Source organism: Pipra filicauda, unplaced genomic scaffold (assembly GCF_003945595.2).
Source record: "Pipra filicauda isolate LSUMZ 115617 unplaced genomic scaffold, ASM394559v2 scaffold87_size3191425_pilon, whole genome shotgun sequence".
NCBI classification, from domain to species: Eukaryota; Metazoa; Chordata; class Aves; order Passeriformes; family Pipridae; genus Pipra; species Pipra filicauda.
The window spans coordinates 293,436-319,737 of record NW_024105064.1 but is presented as its reverse complement, the minus strand read 5'-3'; the positions used below and the strand labels follow the sequence as shown (position 1 = coordinate 319,737).

At 41.3% G+C, this 26,302-nt stretch overlaps 1 protein-coding gene across 1 annotated transcript in view; it reads right to left on the bottom strand.

The window, feature by feature from the left end:
• Window positions 1-23,254, bottom strand: part of CLSTN1 (calsyntenin 1) — a 29,302-nt gene extending 6,048 nt beyond the window's left edge. Inside the window, exons 1-15 of the mRNA XM_039390895.1 lie at window positions 23,169-23,254; window positions 22,658-22,809; window positions 16,490-16,519; window positions 14,897-15,092; window positions 12,505-12,713; window positions 11,434-11,583; window positions 11,150-11,335; window positions 9,768-10,016; window positions 7,971-8,092; window positions 6,824-6,986; window positions 4,645-4,695; window positions 2,770-2,927; window positions 1,975-2,123; window positions 1,317-1,543; window positions 242-412 (exon numbers count right to left, since the gene is read on the bottom strand). Coding sequence (XP_039246829.1) covers window positions 242-412; window positions 1,317-1,543; window positions 1,975-2,123; window positions 2,770-2,927; window positions 4,645-4,695; window positions 6,824-6,986; window positions 7,971-8,092; window positions 9,768-10,016; window positions 11,150-11,335; window positions 11,434-11,583; window positions 12,505-12,713; window positions 14,897-15,092; window positions 16,490-16,519; window positions 22,658-22,809; window positions 23,169-23,254 — 2,299 coding nt within the window. The remainder of the gene's footprint in view (window positions 1-241; window positions 413-1,316; window positions 1,544-1,974; window positions 2,124-2,769; window positions 2,928-4,644; window positions 4,696-6,823; window positions 6,987-7,970; window positions 8,093-9,767; window positions 10,017-11,149; window positions 11,336-11,433; window positions 11,584-12,504; window positions 12,714-14,896; window positions 15,093-16,489; window positions 16,520-22,657; window positions 22,810-23,168) is intronic.
• Between the last annotated feature and the right edge of the window lie 3,048 nt (window positions 23,255-26,302).

Genomic DNA, 26,302 nt, shown 5'->3' with positions numbered 1-26,302 from the left:
ACCTGCAATTTGAGACAGGAGAAAAGAACACAAAGAAGGTTCTAGAATGATGTGTTTTCTAGAATCACAGCCTTCCACCAAAACAGTTGTGTCTGGAATTCTAAAAATGGTCCAAACTTGAAATTGTAAAAGAAAATGGAATATCTGGAGTAAGGTGTTAGAAACCACCTCTCCAGAACACTGTTCCCTCTGTGCTGCCTGCAGACCCCTCCCACAAGAGCACGAGCAGCAGGAGCCCCACCTGTGATGATCATGCCCAGGTTGGAGCTGCTCATCTCAATTCCCTTCTGCTGCAGCCGGGTCATGTCGACCTCCAGGCTCTCCTGCTCCTGGTTCAGCTCCTCTCCCAGCACTGTCACCTCACACGTGTCCAGGTTGTGCATGATCTCCTCGGATACCAAAGACTCTTGCACTAAAAAGCAGAGGAAAAGCCAAACCTATCAGCAGAAACACAGGTGAAGGAGACAGGAGCCCAGGAGCTACAAAGTGTCACATGCAAACTCTTCTCCCAGAGCAAATATTAGAATCTGGGCCTGAAGAGAGCAAGTATGCATGAAATAATGATTAAAAAAATAAAATACAAAACTCAAACAAGGGATATTTAAATGAGGATAATGGCCTGGGCTTACTATCATTTCCAGTACGTTTCTGTTAGCCCAGAGCAGAGGACCTACATCTTATTTCCCCTACTAGATTCTGTATTAAGGAGATAATATAGAATATAATATAAAATATCCTATATATATAATAAATATATAATAATATAAAAATATATAATAAATATAATATGATATGACATGATATATATGAGAAGATATGACATGATATATCATATATAATGACATATGATATGAGATGATATGAGATATGATATATGATGAGATGAGAGATATGAGATGAGAGATGAGATATGAGATGAGAGATGAGATATGAGATGAGAGATGAGATATGAGATGAGAGATGAGATATGAGATGAGAGATGAGATATTATATGAGAGATGAGATATTATATGAGAGATGAGATATTATATGAGAGATGAGATATTATATGAAAGATGAGATATTATATGAAAGATGAGATATTATATGAAAGATGAGATATTATATGAAAGATGAGATATTATATGAGAGATGAGATATTATATGAGAGATGAGATATTATATGAAAGATGAGATATTATATGAAAGATGAGATATTATATGAAAGATGAGATGTGAGATGATATGAGATATGATATGATATAATAGATCCTCCAAGGGGATCAGTGAGTGAGGTGAAGGTGGGCACAGTGGAAGCTCAGCAGGGTGTTTGTTACCTGTGGGATCCTCATCTCCATCCCCCTCCGGCTCCACCTCCCGGGTGATGGTGCTGATGATGCGAAGCTCAGGGAAGAGGGAAACGCCCTCAGAGCTCTCAAACTCGGAGGCAGAGCGGGCAAAGTGGTTGATGCCACTCAGGCTGATTTTTGGCTCCTCTGGCTGCAAGACCATGACATATCCCTCCACAGAGGGGATGGAGACACAGGCCTCTTCATTGAAACACCTGGGAGACAGAAGAAGTTGAGGTTAGCTGGGAGGGAGGCACAATTCCACACAGTAATTGCTTTATAAATCTTTGAAAAGCTGTCTCAGACCCAAGAGTCTCAGATAAATTCAGCAGCTGCATCAGAAAGCAGGAATTCCCCACCTGGGGAGCAATCTTACAGTTAATTTTTACTTACAGTTACCATTTGGCCCCGTTTCTATGCTCTGACTCACAGCCACAGATAACACCTCTAATGAAGGCAGTGACTGGCAAGACATTCCTGTCTTACTCCTTCCTCCATTGTCAGGAAGGAAACAGTGCTGGTGTAAAAACATTTCTGTATTCACATACACCAAGGCTCCTTTGTTTCTCCCCACTGAGACACAAGGACACCATTCCAGGCTCCACCATCCCTGCCAGGGACGGAATATTTCAGCACCAGGACATACTTGACAACGCTGGTGATCTTCAGCCTCCGAATGCCCGGAGTTGGGAACTGGCGGGAATTCAGGTAGGAAATGTGCTGCATGGCCTTGTCAACCCTCTCAATGTCATCCCCTTCTATGGTCAGTGTTGACTGACTTGGGTTCATGTGGATCTGAAACAACAGAAGAAAACCATAAGAGAACACCCAACATGGTCTGGCAATTCCAACTGGAGCTCAGCGCTGCTCAGCCTGGTAAATGCAGGATAATTGCATCCATGTTCAAAGCAAAAAGGGCATTATTTACTGGCCCTGTGGCACACAGTCTAACCTCCCTATTCACTGCCTCGTTCCTGTGGAATATATTTAGTGTTTCATTCCTTAAAAAATTTCTAGGCACTTAACATAGTTCTGGGTTCTGGTAATATGGAAGAGAGGCAGCTGATATAAAGGAGAAATTCAGCTCTGCTCAAGCAGCCTTGCTACTAAAAAAGCCAGGCAAGTTAAATCTCGTTTTATGAACTGCTTGTTAAGAATCTCTTTTATCAGACACCCTGGTACAGCTGGTTAAATAGAGGCCTACAAATATGGAATGCCTCTTCCAGACTTTAGGAATGAGAGTTACTGTGTTCTCTTTAACTCCACTAAGGCCATATTCACACAAGAAAGATTTCCCAGGTTTTAGGCAATTTTAATGCAAAATGCCACAGGGGCTGAGCTTGTTTTATTTGGGACACCCCTATTAACTCTGCCAGCAAAACCTGTACCCATCAGTACTGAGCAAAAGGGAACATGTCCATTGCTTCATCTGCAACTTTACCTTCACCCCTTTGCCAACACCATCGGGCATCTGCAAATCCAGCCCCTCCTTGCAGGTGTAGAGACAGTCGATGACCTTCTTGTTTTCCAGTTTCCCAGAACGGATCATCAAACCCGCCAGATTCCCTCGGAAAAACTGCGCCATGCGGAGCTCTCCACCTTCGGGAAGGGGGCGAGGGAGGGAAAAAAAACCTTCACTTGCTTTGATTCTTTCTCCTCTTTTCTTTTGTAAAACAACAAATATGCCTCCTGGTGCACAGAGTATGACACGCATGCGGGTTAGTTTTGACCCATCTGGGGGTTAAACCTCGTGATCATGGTCAAGCACAAAGAAAGTTCCACAGTCCACCATGCACGTGGCCCTCAGACAGCCAGGGGCCACCCGGAACCGCCGGGTCCGGGACAGACATCTCCAAAGGAATCCCACCCGGCGAGGTGGGGCTCGGGAATGGAAGGCAGGGCCAGGGGGATGAACCACAGAACGTGACCTTTCAAGCTGAGGAAATGACACCTCCTGTCACTGGGATCTCTGCAAAGGCAACGCCCATCAGGATCCATCCTCCAGGGGTGAGTTATCCACCCCCAAACCCAGCCCTGCAGGCTCTCCTGGCAGTCAAGGGGCAGGAAGGGACTTTACAAAAGTCATTCAGCTCATTCTGTGTCCAAGAGTTACCTGCCCCCCTCTAAAGGTGCCCCTTCTCTGAGCAGACTCAGATGTGCATTTTAAACTCAGGTAACTCACTTTTAGATATCTGGGTTAAGTTTGATGAACTGCAACCTCAGTTGCAGTTATTCCTCAGGTTTTCTTGAAGATGACATCACAATCATCACCTAAGTCCATCTTGCTAATTAACAGGGGCCACAGAACACCACCTGGAAATCTGTATTTCAAGGCCATCACTCACTAAGCAACTTAATTTTTAGAGATGTCTAAGCTTGTTTTCAAGATTCCAAGTGATAAAAGATCCCTGGTATAACTCAAAATAATATTCAGTGGGGAATTGTCCCGTTACAAATGATACAATTTGCAGTTTAGATTTGTACAGCTCCAGCTTTGAACCCCTGGATGCTGCTACCTCCTTGCCAAATTAAAAAAATTCCAGGAATTCTTAAACTTTACAGAAAGAGTTCACATCTTGAATTCACTTTCAGAAATACACACTAACTTTAAAGGTCTCGATTCAAGACAAAACTGAACTATAAGTAAAAATTTCTAAGAAAATCCAACCCTGTTAAGACAATCTGAACTGCCTGGTAGCCAGAGCTTTTTTTTTCCCCCCATTCAGTGTAATCAGAATTTTATATAAATTTCTGATCAATGAGTATCCCCTGTAAATTACAGGTCTGTCTTTATGAGCAGACTGATCTAAATATGAAATCAGTCTCACTGTGAGTGGGGAGCAGGGCCACCTGACTCCCAGAGGTCCTTCCCAACATCCTGAATAATTCTATAATAAACACACATACCTACACACAAACACATGTATTTATACAGGATGAGGGGCACTTATGTTTTAACAAAACTGGGTGAAAGAAATGATGGCTGATATTTTACATCAGCAACTTACTGACACCACTTCACTGCCATCCCCAGATTTGTACATGGAGGCGCGTTCGGATGCAACCAAAAAAAAAAAACCAAAACAAAACCCAACACAAAACCAACAAAAAAAAAAAAAAAAACACCCCCAAAACCAAGCAAAATGTCAGCTGATGAAGCTCTGCAAATAGAAGCACAACGAAGAAACAAGCCTAGGAGAGGATTATGTGAAGGTCAATGGCCCGAATGCGATGCTGCGTTTCATGCTCTGGGTGAGATGAAGCAATGTCTTGGCTTAAAAATGAAATAAAACAGTAGGGAAAAAACTCCAGCAACCTGCAGAGGTCTCGGGCACAGTTTCATTGTCATTCTCATTTCCTGTATATTCTGTGGAAAAGCAAGACAAAAGAAAGGGACAAGAGGGAAAGGACCAAGTCGTTACAGTTTGGCAAACTCTTCTCACAGAAAACACAAAGCGGCCCTTCCCCCAAAAGTCTGCTCATCTCCCACCCAGCTTCTCAAGGATTAGGAGTTCTTTTGAAACATGAAGAGCTGCAATGCAGGGAAGAAGCATCACTGTGTTGTTACAAGAACATAAAAAGTCATTGGCAAGAGAACCCAAAGAGCCCCACACACAAACCCTGCAGTAAAACCAGTAGAAACTGGATTAAGCCAGAGAGCAAACCTCCCACAACCCACTGCTGGTAATGAGACTGTAAATCAGCTGGCTCCATTTCAGGGGAAATTAAGGTGAAATCCAGCCTAATACAGCAAAGCACCAAAAGGTATTAAAAGCTGATCAAAACAAGCCATTACCAACACAGATTTTATCATCATAATAATAGTATCACATGCATTAAGCAGTCAATTTATCAGATGGAAGCAAAATTAAAAACAGCTTTTTAACTTTTGAAAGAAACGTTAAAAGAACTTCTTCAAAAGCATAAAATCTCTCTCTCCTTGGAGGTGAGCTGTATATATAACTTAGAGCAGCCTGATTTATTTTGAAGTCTTGATAGGACAACACCAATGACCATTAATTTCACTCCTTTGGCAAACTCTATTCACCATGTGTTCTAATCCCCTAAAAATCAGGCTTTTGGTGCAATTTTTAAAAGGCAGTTCTTGTACTTCAGAGTTTTATACTCCTATTTCAGTCTGCTTTCATTAAAAAGAAATCTCATGGCAGAAGAAATTAAAGAATCATATCATGGTGCCAATACGAAAGCACAGGAGTTTTTAAATTAAATGTACATGTTTTTGTTAGGATGCAGAATATACATGGAAGGCATTATACAATCCATACATTCAGCTGGAAATGAGTTCCAAGCTCCAGTTTCTTTAAAATCAGTCACTATAACTTCCCTTTGAGATAGAAGAAATTGGCTGGAAAAGTCACAAACAGAGTGAGATGAATTATGGAGAAATCAAAATAACTGATGCAAGGAAGAAACAACAGAACCAATTTAGCCCTGAAATAGCATTAATACTGAATGATAGTGAACTTGTCACAAAATAACAGATTTGATGGAGAGGACAGATAATTTAACCTTCATTCACACTTCAAAGCCTTAAAACTCACAGAGAAAAGAGACATTATAAGACAGAAGACTGTTAATTTGATTAAAACGTCTCAAAGCTTTCCATTTGTCACTCATTCCCAGGCCACATCTGTGCATTCCTGCAGACAGCAACTACAGCCTATAACAGGAACTAAATAAAACAGGGGTGATTTAACACTGTTTTATCTCCAACCAAAAAGAGTAGCTTTACACCAGCCAGGATCTAATTCAATCAGCAAACACTGCAGTTCAGCAATGGAGCAAGAGTTCTGTTCCCAAGATCTCTGGAATCAGCATCCATGTGCAGATGCATCCTCCTCCTTCTTCTCCAGCTCTGGAGAGTAGGTTTTAAAGTATTAAAGCACATGAATCAGCACTTCACAGCTTGCAGAATATTGTATTTTAAGCCACAATGTGCAAACAATAAAGCAGATGTCTATTTTTATAAGCAGAAATGGTAAAATATCCAAGGACAGCAGCACTGTGCTGCTTTGCTGAACTGTCTGCTGGTCATGGTTGCAATAATGAGAACACTCTTTCTACAATATGCTTTTCAACTGACTTGAAATTAAGTGTTCTGCTTAGTAATCTGAAGTATATGAAGGATTCTTGCAACTATTATTAAAAATAGCAAGAATCACAACAACAATAATAATAAAAATTAAAAGCTCTCTGTATTCCCATGGTCACCACAAAACCCACTTTGGTGGAATACAGCTTGGTGAGCAGCTTTGTATTTCACAAGCACCCGTGGCCAACGAGAAAACAAACACTCATGGAAAAAATGACTAAAAGAGGAAATATGTGATACCAGCCAGGAGCAAAAAATAACCTGCAGAAGGCAAATGAAGTTATCTTTCAGGCACTAAAAAGATCTGCCATGTAATTCTAGATAACCACAGAGATATCATTAAAAAAAGTTAATTAAAGTATTAAATGTTGTAAAGAGTTACCTTGCCAACAGGCTCCAACCACCAGCTGTGTTTCTATCTTGGAAGGGTGCAGGGGGTAATCCTCAGTCACTGGGAAAGGATCATAGGAAACACCATCTACATAAAGAGTCACTGCAGGGAACTCAACGTTGACAACGTAGTGATGCCACTCCTTGTCACACACCTGAGCAGAGAGAGTTGGAAACATTCATTACAGTTGAATAACTGAGCTGATAAACACATGCAGACATGCAACATCCACGAGCCTGTACAGACACAGTTGATGTGCACACACATGGCACACATCTGAAAGGCAAACTGACTGTCAAACATTAATAAAAAGTTTCTTTTCTTCTGTTGCCAACACAGGAAGCTGCTGTATTTCCCTTCCTTTAATTTTTATACTGAATAACAGCGTTATTTCAATCTAAAAATACATATCTACATGCAAGCACATCCTGAAATACTGTTATAAGACAACATTACTTGACAGAGGACAGGTATTTTCTGAGAGAGAACACTAAAAAAAAATATTTTGAATTGGAAAAGGCCTTCCATGACAGAATTATTTACAGTGAAAGCTGATCTGGTTTTGGAAAGTAGAAATTTTCCTACAAGGACATATATGTGTATTTTATCATTAAAACAACACACATTGCCCTGCAAAAAAACTAGGATATAATTAGATGTGTTACAAAGTCACTCACTGTTTGGGTAACTGGCAAAACAGACCTGCAAGAGCAACCTAAAGCAACTAAAAGAACTTGATAAATTGACAGATATTCAAGGTTATTTTATCATTCAGATCCAGAGCTCTGGAAAAGCTCCCACATTCAGAAGTACTTTAACGCTGTAAACAACCTGGAATATTTCCTGTTTTTTCATGCCCTCTGGAATACTTCCCATTTTCTCATGCACTCTCCCTTACAGTGTATTCAGTGAACATAGAAGAATGACACTGGGTTTTTTATTTCACACCCAAGATGAAAAGGTGCAGCTGAACCTGACACTTGATCACAAATCAAACAAGTATCGTCGGGGTCCAGAAAAAAAGGGCCTCGGGAGTTCAGAGCTGCAAAAAGTATTTAGTAATAATTATACCACCAGGGAGTTTGGTCTCTGGTGGTTTGCACTCTAACATCCTACCAAATTGTCCTTCCAAAGGTACCTGGTTCAGCTTCCAGTGGAATTCAGCAGGTTTGTAGGTTTTTCCCTCCGAAGGGTCCTGGCGGAAGAGGAAAACGAGCCGGCAGTTGTGGACGTAGAGGGTGTAGTGGTGCCGGTTCATGTCTGCACGAGAGGTTTCAGGGACAGCATTATTCCCTGGAAACCCCCAGAACTCCACAAAATCCACCTGTTCTGCAATTTCACACTTAAATCTCCACGTAACCGGGAGGAATAAACCAATGTGGAAGTTAGTCAGGCCCGGTAAGAGGAATTTGAAACATTTGTAGAAGCAGTGAGGGCAAACATTGCTGAAGAACCCACGAGCAACAGACATGTCTCTCCAAATCCAATCTAAACCAGGGCATAGGAGTGAAGAGCCAGAGATAAACTATCAGCAGGAGAAAAAGAAAAGAACTCTCTTTGCAAACAGAGCTTTTTTTGTTACAAAGGAGCAGCTCCTACAGCTTCTGGTTCCTGGTTTGGAGCAGGTACACACACTTCCCTTAGAGAAAACTGCAGTCACAGCTCTAAAGGATTTGCCATTTTAAATAAATACAAGGGTGAAATGCTGGAGAAATGGGTGAGAATAAGGAAAAGAAATATTTTAGCAGCATCATCCATGCCATGCCATGCCATGGCATGGATGAGCCAAGAAAGTGGGGAATATAAAGAGACCAAACTCATGTCAGTCTTTCAGTCTGACAGCACTGAGCCTGACTGCACTGTTCCAGTGCAATACAGTCCAAACTGCCTCCCTCCAGCTAACCTGGATTTAATCTTTCAATATTTCCTAATATACCCTTAGAATGAAGGCAAATACTACCAGAAACTACCTGCCACGAGAATTCCGTGGTTAGGTCAAACCAAGGAATAAAAAAGGAGAAGTTGTTTTGAAGGTCTGCTGCCTATGCACTGTAAACCAGGAAAAACTATTTAAATTTGCCTCTTTTCTCTCCAGTTCACTCATTTCCATGAAGAAGGTTTGGGGTTTGATTAAGAGGAATAGGTGAAGGTAGGAAAAGAGAATATTTGTACCTGGTTCTGAATGACTGTCACTTTTCTCCTGTTCAAAGAAATGCTTCTGGGGTACTACAAATCTTTCATATTTTCTTACGACAAATCTTTCTTATTTTCAAATAAAATTTAAAATATATTCAGTGTAGTTTCCTTTGAAAGACCTAGCAGCAATTAAATAAAGTCTCTAATACACTGGTCAAATGCACTGCTCCAGCTTAACAAAGACAGGAATTCTTTTGCCCCCATCAGGCAGCAATTATGGAAACAGGGTTATCACATTTCCTTCTTATTAATAGCATTTTCAAAATTATTGTGTCTGTAGCATTCACAGAGAGTGAAATTATGCACAGAGTGAAAAAAAAATTTCATCACTGGTGAGAGAGAAATTATATCCTCCTAGAAAAAAAAAAGATACAGCAGCAAATGCTGCCACTAGACCTGATATATGTATCTCAATGTTTTCAGGCAGCATAAGAACAGAGCTATCTTTGGAGATGCAAACTCGGGACTGCATTCCCAGAATAAGTCATCCAGCACAGCAAAAGAAGTGCATAATGTAAACTGAAATAGAACTAGAAAAACCAAGCCTGCCCAATCTGAAGTTGGATAATCTAAAGCCAAATCTATACATAAGCACAATAAAGAGTGACTTTTAAAGTCCATTCGTTTCACTTCAAAAAAAAAAAGGTAGAGAAAAACCTCAAGGTTGTCACACGTGCTGCCACAGAACACAAAAACCCAACCAACCAAAAGGCTGTTTCTAATCGAAATACTGACAAACCTGTCTTGTCTGAGTTGCACAGAATTGTCTCCTTCTCCCTGGTTCCAGGCCCGTGCCTCATCCACACCGAAATCACGAAGGGCTCTTTCATGTTGACTGTGACAACCCCATCTGGAACCTTCACAGCCTGGGTGCCGTTGAACTCGAAGACCTGGTCGCTGTCGTGGCCGTTGTCCGTGGGAAGGCCCACGGTCCAGTTTGCAGCACTGCTGGGAGGGGGAAGCAGCTCAGCTGTGCCAGAAGCAGCACCTACAGTGAAAAGGGAATCAGATAGAAAAAACTTAAAAGACCACTGCTAGTTTCAAACCAAACTGCTTTTCTGAGCACTAAATTTTCGGCACCAACTGTCAGGATGATGTAACTGCCATCACACATCAAGCAATTCTCCTCTGACATAATGTGGCACTAATTACAGACATCTGATATCGTGATGATTTCCAAAAATGTAGCTTCTGGGTAAGCAACTAAGCTCATTGAAATTGTTTTCCTTTCTGTCTCTACAGCTGTAGAACCTTATTTCCCCCCCATCTCAGGATCCATTTCATTAATGCCACTTGTCCCTCAGGCCCGTGCCTGCGATGCCTTTCTCTCAACACTGTACTAGCTGTGAGTCTCATGTTCACCCAGTTGAAGGGAGTGCAGAAGCACCCCCTCCCAGCTCACTGTCTAATCATAGCAGAGTCAGAAGCAGGTTCTTGGCTTGTTGTCCTTTCTCCACTTCTTAACGTCACACTGACCTCAATCAGGGAACAGCTCAGGAATTGCCTGGGTCTCTGGGGTTACACACTGTTCAGACTTTCAACTGAAGTTCAGGACATAAATCAGTGATAATTTGTCCTGTAATGTCTATTCTTCCATACTGGCTACAAAGGATTCATAAACTCCTCATAAAGCCTTTTACTGCAGCACAAGTGGGTGCCAAGGGCTTCCTGGGGCAAGCACAGTATGAATTTCTCTGATGCAAGGGAACTGGTTTTTTTCCAAACCACTCTTTCTGTGGTGTTCTCATCTAGTTTTTCACCATGCATTTCTTAGATTGCAGCCATCACATCCATCATGCTCAGAGAAAGAGAGCCTTTAATGGCTATACCCTTCACCCAGATAACATTCTTTCAGCTCTTCAACATGACTCTCATGTGAGGGAAATTATTAGTGTACACAAGCTAGTGGAGAGGCAGAAGAAAGAGATTCTTTACCACACTTGAGAATTATTTTAAAAGTCACCTTCAGGCAATTTCACTGCCTGCTAGGAAACAAGCTGCAGGAAAGTACATGCAAATGAAGACCAGATCTACTCACTGATTTGTGGTCTAACATAAAATTCAAAGAGAAAAACTAGCAAGCAAGAGAGACCACTTTTACTTTAACAAAGGCATTCTTACCACAGAGCCTGTGGATGGATTTCTCTGAGTAGGTGTCTCTATCACAGCCTTTACCAATATGGTTGGTTTCCAGTTCAACTGTTGCTTCAACGGAGGTTATTGGCTCATCACACGTCTCCAAATGCATCCCGGGGAACAGAGCCAAGGAACCAGTGCCAGGCTCATACTCTATTCTTTTGCTCCAACCTGTGTATTTATCCAAAGAAACAATGTTAAAGATGTCTCACGTTGAACTGAAGGTAGGAGCAAATGCTAACAGCAGAGATAAAGGAGAGCAAACCAACCTTGCCAGCCAGGCTTGCACGTAGGCTTAATGCTAATTTTAACCAACACATCCTCAGCAGCTCTCTTCTTCCCACAGTCATATGCTGTTACTGTCAGTTTATACTGATGTTCTTTACCATAGCTCAGCTTCTCTGTGTTTTTTATATAACCTGGCACACACAAAAAAAGCAATGATCAGACATCGATATCATTTCTCGGGGTCGTTGCTGCATTAAATGAGTTCAGGTACCAGCTCTGTGCTTCACACAGATACCCAATAACAGACACCCCTGTGAGGGAATTACCCTTCACTATTTGACTTTTCAATGTCAGACATCAGGCCCAGATCCTTACAAATTACATTAATCCAGAGATGAGCACACAGACACAGAACAGCAGGTATATACATCTCAGGCTCTTAACAGTATATTATCTCAAAATGAAACTGCTCCTGGGTGGTAACTGATACATAAACTGTTTGGATTATGCCAGCATTCTCTATCTTTTTTTTTAAATTTGCAAACCTATCGACAATGTGGATCCCCCAAAAAACTCAAACTAAAAGCCCACTGAAAACTGTTCACTTTGCTTAACCAGCTTGCTTGAACCACTAAAACTACCTATAGATTTTGAAGGGTCCACAGATCACTGGAGGTCAGGAAATGACCTAAAGAAATGACTGCACTTGAAAGCAATAGCCATGAAACTCCAGCCATACATGAGCATCTCAAATGTGTAAAGCACACAGGTGGAATCCCATTTTTGAAAGCTAAGTAGCACGAGTTATCCTAACACAGAATGGACAAGACAGACCTAGTAAGAGGTGGTTTAAAACATCAGACAATTACTGTATTTCCTTTAGTTTGAAAAGCATTTTACAAGAAACAGAGATGCAACCCCCCATCTGCTCCTGCCATCAGTGACAGCACATGGTACTGGCATTGAAAGACTGTTCATTATTAATTCAGACTGAACACCTCTGTTTAACTGTGCTTAGGGAGGGGTTAAACAGGCCTGCTGTACTTCTGTGCTGACCCGTCGGAATCACGTTTTTTTGGGTGACAGATGACAACAATTCCCACTGCACTCACCATCCTTGTCAATGGCAAAGGGCACATCTGGAGTCACAATCTCGTAGCTGCAGATCTGGCTGAACTGGGGGGAACAATCTGCATCCACGGCCTCCACCTTGAGGATGTTGTCGTACCTCTTGCCCTCGATCACCGTGGCCTTGTAGGACTTCTCCTTGAACACCGGCGCGTACTCGTTCACGTCGTTCACCTGGATGTGGACCGTGGCTCTGGAAGAACACACACACAGGTCACCTGGATGTGGACTGTGGCTCTGGAAGAACACACACACAGGTCAGCCTGGAGGCTGCACAGCTCCTGCTCGTGCCAGGACTTCTGGTACAACAGCTCGCTCTTCTCCACGTGAACCCGTCCTTCGGAATTCCAGCCCTCGGGAAGAAATGACTAATAAAGCCAACAGTCTCAAAAACTACCCTGGTACAGCCGTGGGTGTTTTTCCAGTGTGTTGCCATATAAATCAGTGCAATTCTACGTTATTGTTTACTACTGTTATTTATTTGCAAATAACATTCAAACCCTTGCACTGCAACAATAAAATTGGCACCATTTTACAGAACTGCAACGAAACAGAGCTGTGACAAAATAGGCTTTTACTTTTGTTAAAACAGTATAGTCCAAGTTCTTCCCTGCTGTCAGAGTATTTGATATGAACACTCCAATTTTATTTTATGTGAACAAGAGTGACAGTTAAGACTGGTCTTAGACTAAGAGCTCAGTCAAGTGCATTTGATTGGTTTTCTTTGGCTAATAAAGTACTCAGTTGTGTAAGTCAGTGAAAACAGGCTTATTTGTTAGATGGAGAAATGAGAAATCAGACAATTTAAATGGAAGAATCACAGAAGTGGCAGATACACTTTAACACATCATGCAGCTTGCTGGATAATCCAAAACAGATTGGATCTTGAATTCCATCCTTTCATGCCTGTCACTGATTGCTGGTTTACACAGAATAGGAAAAATAAAGCAGTTTCTGTCACTGACCGAGGAGAAAAGATGAATGATGGAAAGTAACTAATAAAGAATTCAACAATTACAGTCCTTCCATAAAAGCAGAAGTTTATTAATGATTATGCTGAGAAAGATCTTTAAGGTTTTATTTTATCCTATGTGCTAAATAAACACCACCAAAAAAAAGGTACCAAACAAACTGTACATTTCTGATTTGTGGATCTACACTTCCAAGACTGTTAAAAACCACAAAACCCCCCATAACACAGTCAGCCATGGGCCAGGGGAATGTGAACTGTGGTTTGTAGATGTAGATTGTGAAAACCCATCATTCTGCTGTGAGAGAACAGTAGCAGAGTGTGCTGCTGGATGTTCACAACATAGCCTCAATTTGGATAATCCTAATTTTTACTACAGTCATCAGAGGAAAGTTTTTATCTCAACCAGCACAGGTAGAAAAATACAGATAAATTCTACAGTGTGGAGGAGGACCTGAACAAAGAATATAATTCCAGCCAACCCAACAAAACATTTGTTGCCATCTTTCTCTTTGAAATCTTCTTTCAAAAGTCAAATTGAGTACCAAACAGTTTAAGGAGACAGCTATTTTCCATAAGTGCAATCCTTTAGGAGGTTACATTCTGCTGCCTATTTTGAAGCACACTTGTGTTTGTCACCAAGCTGACCTCTGCTACTCTGTTCTGGATCTTATTTACTGCCTTCTTTGCCTCACACAGCAGCTCATCTCCCACGTGCTCTGCAGATGTTTACACCAGGGTGTTAAACAGTTATTCTCAAGTGGATTTTGTAGAGGGTATTTTATATTGTGGTTTTTCTTTAGCTAAAGATTAGCTGAAGATTGCTTTGTTCCCATTCTTTAATCTAGGCAGAGATGAGCCCTGTGCTATTGATCTTGGGTTCTTTTGGTGGGGCTGTCTGCAAACGATAACAACGTGTCTTCTTTTGCATTTTGTTAAGTTTAATATAGATTGACTTCTTGAACCAGGTTTTGGGATTTAGAAACTGAATTCTGAAACAACATCCAGGCTCAGTATCCCACCCAAACTCTGTATCAACTTGAGCCACATTTCAAGTGTATCAACAGTTTTTCTGCTTCTATCCCCACATTATTTTCTGATGTAAATTCAGAGACATCAAGGGATGAAGCAGTGCCACATAAAATACAAATGAAGAGATGTCCAAGCAGTTCATGTCCATTTGGTTGCTCTTTTTATCCCCATTATGACCCCGTTGGAGCAGGGAGGTTGCACTAGATGACCCACTGTGGTCCTTCCAACCCATTTTGTGATTCTGGGCTTATATGAACAAAGTCTTCCAGTATTAACACTTGGTTTAACATTTACTCTACACAGACAATAAACCACCACGAGCAGGAGACCCCTTGCAACCAAACCTCCCCTCAGCCCAGCCCAGATTGACTCACTTGTGGGATTTTTTGGAATTTGCCCCGTCTGGTCCCTTCCCGCAGTCGTAGGCCTGGATGGTGAAGGTGTAGTCCTTCTGCAGCTCACAGTCCAGCTTCTCCTTCGAGCGGATTATTCCCTCACCAGTGGATTTATCCACCACCACTGCTTCAAAGGGAACATTCTGCCCGTGAATTTTAAATCCACAGATCTCACCTACAGAGCCAAAGGGAGAGGGGTCAGAACCGGCAGAAGTCGGCGACACGTTTATAAAATAAAACGACCGAATATTTTGCAGCCAAGGGTTTGTGAGGGTCTGTGGACAAAGCAAGAGCACTGTGCTTTAAAATGGGTGATTTCTGGGAACTTTAGTAAAAACAGAAGCAAACGTCTGCCCTTCCAAGCAACTTGTTTACTTTGCATCCATTCATGCAGGAGGACAAAAGAGAAAAAGAGAAATGTAGACAGGCATTTCACAGGAGTACTTGAGATAGCTCTAGGGTAAGAGTAGATCTTATGTGAGCACACAGCCAAGGCCACTGGTAATGTCTTCTATGCCAAGCTACTGGGAATAGCTGGGCAGCTGGTTCGTTTTGACCAGAGCAGAAGGTTAAAATGCACAGTTACGAGTCGAGGGATGAAAAAGCTCCGAGTACAGGTTCAGCACCAGAATTACAGAAATTCTGTCAACAGATCAAAGGGCAAAGTCTTCCTGTGCAATGTACCTGGCTAAAATCAGGGAATCAAAATAAACTACTGAATGAGAAAGGTAGAAATACCAACTTCTCAGGCATCCATTTCAACAGCTATCTACTAACACGGGCCAATGTTAGTCAAGGGAGCTCTCACGTGGAATGTTTCAGGAGGCTGTGCTTCTGTCCAAACCCTTCATCCCACACACCTGGAAGAGCAGTCCCTAGCACATCGTTTGGAAACACATCTAAGCCTCAGATTGCACTGCAAGACTCTGGCTGGCACAGCTGGGTAAGCCCAGCACACAACAAAAGCCACTCAAGCTCTCTGAGCACCCACACTGGGTTTTTACCTGTATAACTCAGGTTTGGAAGGTGATTTTCTTCCACCACCAAACCCCACTGTTTTGCTGTTAGAGTTGCAGTGGTACCATAGTACCAAGAATGCTCTCCTGCTGTAAACATGTCTAGAGGTCTTCAAAAAAAAAGGGGGGGTTGATTCATATTTAAACTCATGAAGAAAGTACTGAAGGATATGTTCTGCAGGGAAGGGGCTGTAATGCTTCAGCACTTCTATATTACTTTACAAAGCACTTGAAAAAACTTCAGATGTCCCAAAAAAGCTGTAAGTGAAAATACCAGAAAATGCTAATTTTCCCCCAAACCAACTTCTTCAGTGTCCACGCAAGGGACAATAACCCCAAATGGTTCAAATGGATGTCTGATTTACAGATATTTCTAACCAAGGGTTTGGTTACATAACAGTTTTTAATCAATATATTTTAAAATAGAAAAAAACTGGGAGAATAAATGGGACAAAAGTGCATGACAGGATCTTCTGTTTCAGTGCTGATTCCCCATTTCATAACCAAAGTTAGTAGGTTAATATTCATAAAAGGGATAGAAAGAACCCTTTATCACCTTCTTTGGTGACTGTCACCTCAAAACTCTCTAAAGGGAGAAAAGATAAACCCAAGTCAGTAACAGGAAAGGTTGAACGGGAGCAAATAAGGATAAAAGGTAAAGATGCACACATTACACAGAAAAGCTTTGGAAAAACTGTATTTTAAAATTCCAGTGGTGATTTGCTGCAACTGTTACAATTTTAGAGTTTTAGTTATGTTAAATATGATTTAATCTTTTAACTCCAGGTTGCCATTTGTAGAATTTTGCAGTATTTAGTAAGTTCATCAAAAGGCTTTTTCCTTTTTTCTTTTCTTTTTTTTTTTTTTTTTAATACCACCTGCTAAACAAGAGATATTTTCAAAATTCCATGGTGATGAACAACTATCCATAAAGTAGAACTGATCTGAATTTATTTATACTATACTATTTAAAAAAGACAGATAATTCAAACCAGGTTTTATCTACTATATTGAAACCACCACGTTTCTACAATCACAAAACTTCATACTCCCTTTTTGAGTTCCAGATAAAAAGGTTTTGTTTTTTTTTTAGGACAGTCATGGGATTTTTGTGTTTCCACATAAATTTTTCTCACTTTAGGTTGTGGAACCCCCAGCATTTGTAAAATTGCAAACCCAACTTGACAGTATTGCCATAACTCATGATGAAAAAATACACACATTAAACTGTGATCCTGAGGAACATAAAAATCTTAATTAAAAGAACGGGGAGGGGGGGAACTCTGTATTTTCCTAGCAGCACACTGCTTTTCCAGGTTAAACAAGCAACCACCTCATCCTACTGCTGAAATACTGCAGTGCTGGACAGAAAAGGTGCAGGTACCCAAAAATATCCAGCTGTCAGAACTGAGGATGCCCCAGAGCAGCCTGGTCACCCCCTCCAGCCACCCCAGGAAAGGAGAAGCCTCCACAGTGTCCTGGATCTTCCAGGCTTTGAGGAGACCTTGGATATAACAGAGTTTTACAGGGGTGTGACATGACTGTGAGAGGCACCTGGTTCAGTTTTAATGAAAAGACAGTTAACCCTTGGAAATCATGACCTGTTAAACCCCCAAACTACCACCTTTTACACATTATCCAGCAGATCATTATCTTTTTTCCTGATTACCATCATCTTTAACCTGAAATCCTGTACAATAAAGCAAACCTGGACCCTCAAAAGCACTTTTACCAGATCTGTTAATTCTCAAACATTTCCTGCAGGAATGCTTTCAAGTCTCCATCCCAGAGTGGCCTCAGAAAGAAATGAGGCACTTTAGTTACAGAGAAATATTTTACTGAAGGCAAATTTACAGTTTAATACTGAAGTGGAAATATAAGTAAGAAAAATTACCTTAACATGATTTCTAGACCATTTTAAAAGGAGCCAGTTTCTGAAATAGCTCTCAACAGGGTCTCCCTGAAACTCACTTCAGGTAATCCCTGGATTTATGATCAGCTCTTTATTTTAACACACCAAGAACGCTGCCTCTTGTGGCACCCACATAATTTATTTCAGTCTATTCTTATGCAGGATATAAATATAATCCCAGATTTTCACGTGTTTTGGCAATAGGATCATTGAAGAAAATTTTACACTGTTTAAATTCATGGCTGACACCACTGATCAGCCACAAGTGACATTCCAACTGCAAAGCTTTTACATATTCCATCTCTTCACTCCTGTACACCCACTTCCCTGCTCCCTTCCAGGAACACTGAGAGCCAAGCACTGTGTGTGAAACACAAAGTACAGGAACAAAATAACTGGAAGGGAACATTAAAGCAGAAAGCCTGGAATGGAGAGAAGAGGGAGAAGTGGATTAATGGGGCAATTACCTACTTGGGAAAGGGGAGGCTGTTTAAGAACTGGTCAGTTCTTTATCATCTCCAGTGACCTGGAGCTCTGGCACCAACCCTGACGTGGCTGCCAGGAAATTCAGGCATTCCAGTTTTGGCTCCTGAGCATAAGACAGAAATCAGCTCTCCAGTAAATATCTGTGTGTCTCCAGGTGCTGCTCAAGGTGGAAAGCTTCAGTCTGAGGGGTACTCTGGCTCTGCCACATGTTCCTCAGAAGAATAATTGCTTAATGCTTATTCTCATTTCATTCTGAAATTGAGATACGTTACTGAAATAAAATTCTCTCCTCTACCAGGACCAGAACGATGATCAATCCACAAATTAATTTGTATTTAACATGTTGGAAACTGTTCAGGTAAATAACCAGGACAGCACTTCACAGTGTTTCACCCAGCTCTACTGACAGGTGAAAAACCATTTCATTTTACACATAACACAGGTCTGAGGAACTTGTGTTACCCAGAAAATATTCAGCAACCCTGGATCCTAAAGGACTTCTGTATTTCTCCTTTCTGGTGTAGCACAGTTAAAAGACAGGGAGAATTGGGTAGAATTTTAAGGTTTTGTTGAGTTTTACTGTTCTATCTTTCTGTACTGTTATGATATAATGATGTAAAATAATTATATAGCTAATAAAAAGTTTCATAAGATATTTAAACTACATACTTTATTTAATGTACTAAGTATATTAAATAAATTACTTTGTTTAACATACCAAGTACATTAAACATGTAAACACATACAGTATTTGACTGGACACTCTTCAGACTTGGGAATCTCTCTCCATTTCCATTCCACAGAAGGAGAAAGTATATTCTCCCAGCTCCAACCAAGTAGCATGAGGATCATGGAAAGCCTCTAGGAAAGTCTCCCATTTCAACATGCACAGATCACCTTCTAAACAAGTATTTCTAAGCACAAAACTGTTACATCACTTCATGCACACTTTACATTTGATGCAAAAATGGCTGAAATTCTATTGCAACAAAATTCCCTCTTAAGTTCTGCCACCCAGCTGTGCAACTGAATTGTTCATTGGAAGGGACAAGACCAAAATCTGTTTGATTCCAGTGTCATTCATCTCTCCATCCCATTTCTTTCCAATCCTCTCCCAGCTGGGCACTGCCCTGCCCACGGACCTGCTGCAGACAGGACGTCATTCCTAAACAAACTGGAGGCATCAGCACTGTCCCAGCCCAACATGGGAACCTGCCCCCAGGGACAGGGACCCGAGGGCTTCCTGGATTTTTGGAGCCTTTTTAAAAGTATGAATAGAGATTCTGCAAGATCCTTTCCAAAGCTCTACACATATTCATGCTTTAAGCCACAGAATTCCTAACCCCCACAAAAATACTTTTTGCATCCCAGAGCAGCAAGGGGAAAATAAAAGATTGTGGCTGAGAAGTGGTTTTCTCTAGGGGTGGGGGAAGAGGGATTAAAGCCCTATTATAGGCACATCAAAAAGCCAAGGAAACATTTCTTTCCACAGGGGAAACATTTCCAACATCTGGCCAGCGAGACCCTGCCTTACACTCTCATAACAAAACACATTCAGCTCTGTGGAGGCATCCAGATATAACATTGTCTGCTTCAAATGCAATAAAAAAATCAGCTCCTTTTTGCACAGTAAAGGGGAAATCCCCACTGAGAGCTTCAGACATCAAACTGATTTTAGACACAAATTACTCGAACGTACAATAGAAAATGTGCCATCCTTTATTTTATTTTTTTACAGCAAAACCACTTGGGATCAAATTCCAACACAGGAGTTTCACTGAGAAACAAGAATGGTCATTGTCTCCTCAAGCAGATCTGTAACAATCATGGGGCAAAGACTGATTCCATGGGGTCCCTACATGTCAGGCAGTTTGGCAGAGCAACCTGGCACAACATCAAACTCTGTTCTCCAAAGTGTGTCATTTCAGAGTTAAAACCATACAAATAACACTAGAAATAAAGGTCTCTATAACCCTACTTATCTTTGCACACCCGAATTTTAGGATCCTACCCACGGCACACAGTGAGCAAAGCTATAAAATATTGCTTTTCCCTGTCCCACAGTTCATGTGCCACAAAGCACCTCAATGAACTAGTTCAGGATGTTTTGTCATGCTCAAAACTGAAATAAAGCAAAAAGCTCTACTTAAAATCTTTTAAACCTGCACATAGTTCAGAAGTTTCACAGCTCAGCTAGAGGGCACAGTTAATTAAAACATCCAGCCTTTTGAAGCATGAATAAATTTGGTTTATAAGTAGGACTAGACCAGTAAGGGCTGAAATAGGTCCACTTAATCCTGAAAATGCTTTGTTTTGCTGTGAAAACACAACCCTGGTCTAATGGGCTTCTCGACCTGAACACCCCCAGAGATCTGCTGGACACCAGCACCACTACTGTCTGTGCCAGGACACGAGCAGAGCACCCCAGCCAGAGCTGGGAGCAGAGTCAGCTGGGCTCCCCAAGGACAGGCTCAAGCACTGTTCCATTTAATGGCAAACAAACACTTTTCCAGATCCCCATGGCATTCAAAATTCCTGCAATTCAAACCCAACAGTCTCGTCCTGAGGAGAATTTCTTCACAACCTCAACGTGCTATAGTCAAAATTTGATTTCTTTAAATCTGTTGGGCTGCTGCTGTTGCTGAAGAACTGTCAGTTTTTGAAAGCCAAAATATATAGTTTATACAAACAGTTCATAAAATCAACTCCCAGGTGGTAAAAAGGTTCATTAAATGAAAGAAGGTTTATCCAATTCAGACCAACCCAATGGAAAAAGGCTCATTTGAGTGATGCTTTGCCATCGGATTTTCCTCTGCAAACCTGACAACATATTTGAAAATACTGTGACAGGATTTTCCTGAAAACATTACTATCTAAGAGGTATAAAATTGCCATTTTCAGAATCCATTCCGCGCTGCCAAACTACCAGCACCTCCATTTAAAGCACTAAAGAACTGTGAGAGGTGATTGATGTTCTCCTCAGCACTGAGGACACAAGTCAGCCCTCCCAAACCTCTTTCTACTGAACAGATTTCATGGATCCCAACACGAGCTCCTTCATCAGGAAAAGGGTTCTGTACAAAGACAGCAGTTTTATTTCCAGTTAAGATCCCCGAGGAGCCTCAGCCATATGTATCCATGAGAAAAAGTCTGAATTTCAGAGGTGTATCTCTGAACTTCTGAATTTACCATTATCTCCAACTTCCTTGGAGATAATTACAGCCTTTTGACAAGGCAACAAAACTGTTACTTTAAGCACCACTTTAAGAAAATTGTGACCAAACTGCTGTAACACTCCAGCACACAATGCAGTGCTGAACACTTCAAATGGCTGTTAATTTAATTTAATTACTCCCCTTTCCTATCCCTTCCTCCTTGAAGCTAAGCAATGCTCCCAAAAATGGCTCATGTCACATCCTGTAGGTATTCCACTTAGGATTCTCAGCTCATAAATTTTACTTAACCAAGGAAGCTTCTTGCAAATATCCAATTTAAGCTTGTGTTATCTGCTACAAGTAATTTAAACACCTGCAGATGCCCAGTGGTATTCTTCAAACACATCTTTCTAATACTTGGTCAAACTAAAAAAAGAAAAAAAAGTACTTTCCACAACACTGCATCCAAATCATGAACTCAGTATTGTTAAACAGCAGTTTTCAGAAAAAAAATCTACTGCCTAAGTGTGTAAGAAAAATGTCACCTTTCAGTCCTATGTTCAAAGTGAAGGGTTAACCCACATTTTGCAAATATCTTTTGCATCATTCTCTGTAGTCTTTGCTAAAGCAGAAAACCCTTTTCTTCAGCCAGAAAACCCTTTTCTTCAGCCAGAAAACCCTTTTCTTCAGCCAGAAGAGGTCATCCATTTTTTGAAATACCCCAGACTGTTAAGCAAACCTATCACAGACACGCAATCTTAATTCTATTAATTAGTATTTTCACTCTATTAAGACACAAATCAAAAACAGCAAGAAAACCAAATGCTTGAGAATGATAAGAAAAATCATTGTTTCAGAAGTCCCAGACTGAATGCTGTGAAATGTGGAATCTAGAGGACTGAGGGAAAAAAATAAAACACCGGAAAAATTAACATCTGCACATGAAAACTGAAGCAGCATGGAATACCTGCAATAGAGAGAGCTCTGCTTTGGACACCTGGATACAGCTGTAAATCTGAAATAAAACTCTGGTCCATGGGCAAAGACTCCCTAGGATCTAAAAACTCCTGTTAGGGAAAACACACTAACACACAGCATTTGTCCTCAAGAAAGCATTTGCACTCCTTCCAGCAGAAATGCATTGAAAATTCATTGAAAATGAATTCTTTACCTGCAAACCGCAGAGGGGCATCTTTGTCCAGGGCTATTAAAGGAGGGTCCAAGAGCACCGTGTTGTCATTTTCTGTAATTATGCCATGATAGGTGGTTTCAATCCATGGCTTGTGCTTGTTAACTGAAAGGAAAACAAAGTACAAAGTCAAGCTGTTTGATAGTTTCTTTTAAAAAAATTATTTACAATACTGATTTCAGTGTTTTCCTCTTTTATTTTTTTCTAATTCTGAATCAGCATTTTACTAAATTAAAAATATCTGAGACAAAATCCTGGCTAGGTATGTTCAGAGGAGCTGAGTGTCCCTGTAGACTTTCCAAAAGTAACTCAGAGAATCTAAATTAGTTTCTAACTATGCTGGGATTTATGATGGCCCTGAAGTGCAATTCAAAAACCTTCTACCAGTGACGGGGAGCCACTGCCACCAGTGCCAAGTGTGACACCAGAAAAGCCTGCAGTCAGCACCAGAGGAGAAAAGCCCAGCCAAGAGATAACACAAGGGTTTGTTTACACTCTACTGCCCTCCAACTTGGAAAACTTGGGATCCAGCTGCTGGACCACTCTGCAGAACATGAAGGCTTGTTCTAGTTTCAGCATTTTGCCCTGTATGGGGTTTTTGATGAAGAGCACAGGTGGAAAAGAGATCAAACATAAGTTATGCAGTAGTTAAGAGACAGGGAAACCCCACTAAAAAACTGCCCCTGAAAGCATCCTTCAACTCTGCACAGAACCTGCCAAGTGAGCACTTGAGCCTCTTTCCAGATGACTGGAATTCTCTGCTGCAGAGAAATGCAGCAACTCTCCTTGTCACCTGGCAAAAAGAGTTTATTCTGGTACATCACCAAAGATGCAAGACAAAATCAGACATTATCTAATAGGTTACCACCTACTAGGTGACAATCCAACACGAGAGTGCTTTGATTATTAAATATTTAGCTTTATGTTATGCTCCCAAAGATATATAAAGCTCACAGTCCACAGAACCAGTATATGTGGTGTAACAACTAATTCTCTTGACAGTTGAACATCCCATTTCTCCTGGTGGAAGTCTCTTCATGCTGAGGTTCAACACGTATCCATTTCACTTAAATTGTGTCAAGCAATGTATATTTGTTACTTAAAAAACACACTTGGGCTAGTCTTGATTCGTAAATACTGTCGAGGAGCACGTTTAGATGTATAGCCAAATATTAGAAATGCTTTGCTGGAGGTTACAGCAAATACACCAGACAGCATTCAATAGGCAACATCACCCAGATTTTGGTCTTCATGAGATCAAGAACTTACAACTTATGAAATAAATGCCTGTGCAATCACAGCAAAATACACACCACAGCCAGAACACTTTCACACAGCTGAGTCCCCCTCTTTCACCTCTGAAGAATTATATAAACAGACTGTCAAGAGGCAGAGATGTAAAGCTAACCCTGACTCCTGAATCCTGCCTCTCCCACAAACTAAAATGGATTCATGTCATGTGCCACATGCTACCCAGGGGAATAAAAAGCAGGGATAAAAGGACACTTCAATAAACAATTAAACCTAGAGAACTCATACAGGAAACCATAATACTCCCAATATGCTTTCATGTGCAATCTTTTACTGGTTAGCAGCAACAGCAGACAGGATATATCATCTTCATCCAGAACAATGCACCAAGGGAGGACTCACAACAAACTATTTTAATGCAAACAGTGTTTAATTGCTGCCTCGTGGTTTTACTCAATATGGCAACACACCCTTTATTGCTTCCATAGGCACACTTTGAATATCCAGCCCACCAAAGAGCCAGTTAAACGCCAACCACATTATTGTATTTACCCAGAGAGGTTCCCTGTGCTGAACCCTCCCAGAACCTGGTGTGTCACAACAAACCTGGTCGTGCTCAAAGGCACCTCAGAGGGAAGGAAGGTGCCAGTAACTGCTACAGCCTGAGGCTCCCATGGAAACCTGTCTGGCAGTTCAAACCTGGTCTCAAGAAAAGTGTCTCACCAACACAGCTTTGGCTTTAGGAGCACAAGGAGGTCACAGCTGTGTAATTTTCTCTCCATTCATCTGGGGCAGTTACACCCCAACTGATGAGATCTGAATCCTTTCGTGGGTTTATCTTAGTCCTTGCAAGGATCTGGTATAAAATACTAGAACAGATTTCTGCCAGAAAAAAAAATCTCCATCTCCATTCTAACGCTTCTGAATGTACATTACAATAAAAAAAAAAATAAAGCACTGAGAAACCTTCTCCTAATTTAGCAACCTACTAAATCCCACTACTGCTGGGTAGGGAGTTCTATAAATCCTTGAAGTACTGTAACCACATATGAACAGAATTATGAGCATGCTGAGCATCTGCAGAGTCTAGTGAACCTTCAAACAGCAGGCCCGGTTGAAAGCAAAGTCATGTCCTTTTATTGTGCTGCAGACAATAAAATCATAAAGCTTAAACCCCTTTGTGTTTCGGAAGGCTAAAACATCACCAGATTTTAAAACATAAAGCTTAAATCCCTTTGTGTGTATGAAGGCTAAACATCACTGGATTTTAAAACACCAAACTTACTGCTGAATATCCAGGAAAGGTCTGTTATCCGTATTTGTGATCTACTGACTCCAGCATAACCACACACTGGAAGGAATTCTCAAGCCAGCATTTGAAATACGAGGCACAGCTCACGAGCCACACATCCCTGCTTCCCTTCAGCCAGACTGAACCAAGCACTATTCTGATCTCAGACAGCTTCAATATTATTAAATGTTGGACTGAGAAGAGGCCAAAAAATGGGAAAGGACAGTTTAATTGTCACAAAACTCCTGCAATCTCCAGAGGAAGTTGTCCAAAGCCAGACTGTTTAGTTCAAACCAAACCAGCCGGCCTATTCCAAGCCTGACACTAACAAAGTGCCCTGAGCTGTTAATCTCTTGCCATTTAACCGGGATAAACTACACTGGTTTCCTTGAAATACAATATTCACACTATCTGTAAGCGCCTCAACTGGAATCTGCTGTAAATCCCAACGAGCATTTAATCCAGTCAAGTGGGGGAAGCTGCACTGGCACAACACAGAACGCCGACTTCTCCTCAGCTTTCAGTGGGCAGGAGGAAATTCCAAGGACAGCTGAGCATTCCGCTTTCTCCAGGTGGCAAATTGAATGGTAAAGCTCCTGCCAGAGCCTTCCTTCTGCCAGTCCTGATGGAACACTCACCCACAAGGTGAGCACCAGCCTCCTGTCCAACTCGGTTTATCCACAGACAATTGCTGCTGAGCCCCAGGGGAAGGGCACTGGTGCCTGACGGGGTGTGTGCCTCCAACACAGGGCTTTAAAACCCCGTTTGCTCCGGGAAAACGGGCTCAGCTTTTCCTAAAACAGAACACAGCAGCTTTCCTGACTGTTCTGCAGCAAAGGGAATGTGCCTCAGAGCAAGGATGCTTCCCAAGAGCAATGGCTGATGCTGCAGAATCCAATCCATCAGATAACCAGCAGCAACCTTTTCCTGCTGTTTAAAGGAATTAATGAATGCAAATGACTGTGTAACAGGGAAATGGGGTTTAGGGCTAATATGGAAACTTTAATCAGAAGCTATTAAGACAATCAGAATTAATTCAGTTCTATAATCTGAAAGCAAATATTAAAATTAAATGTACTTATCAA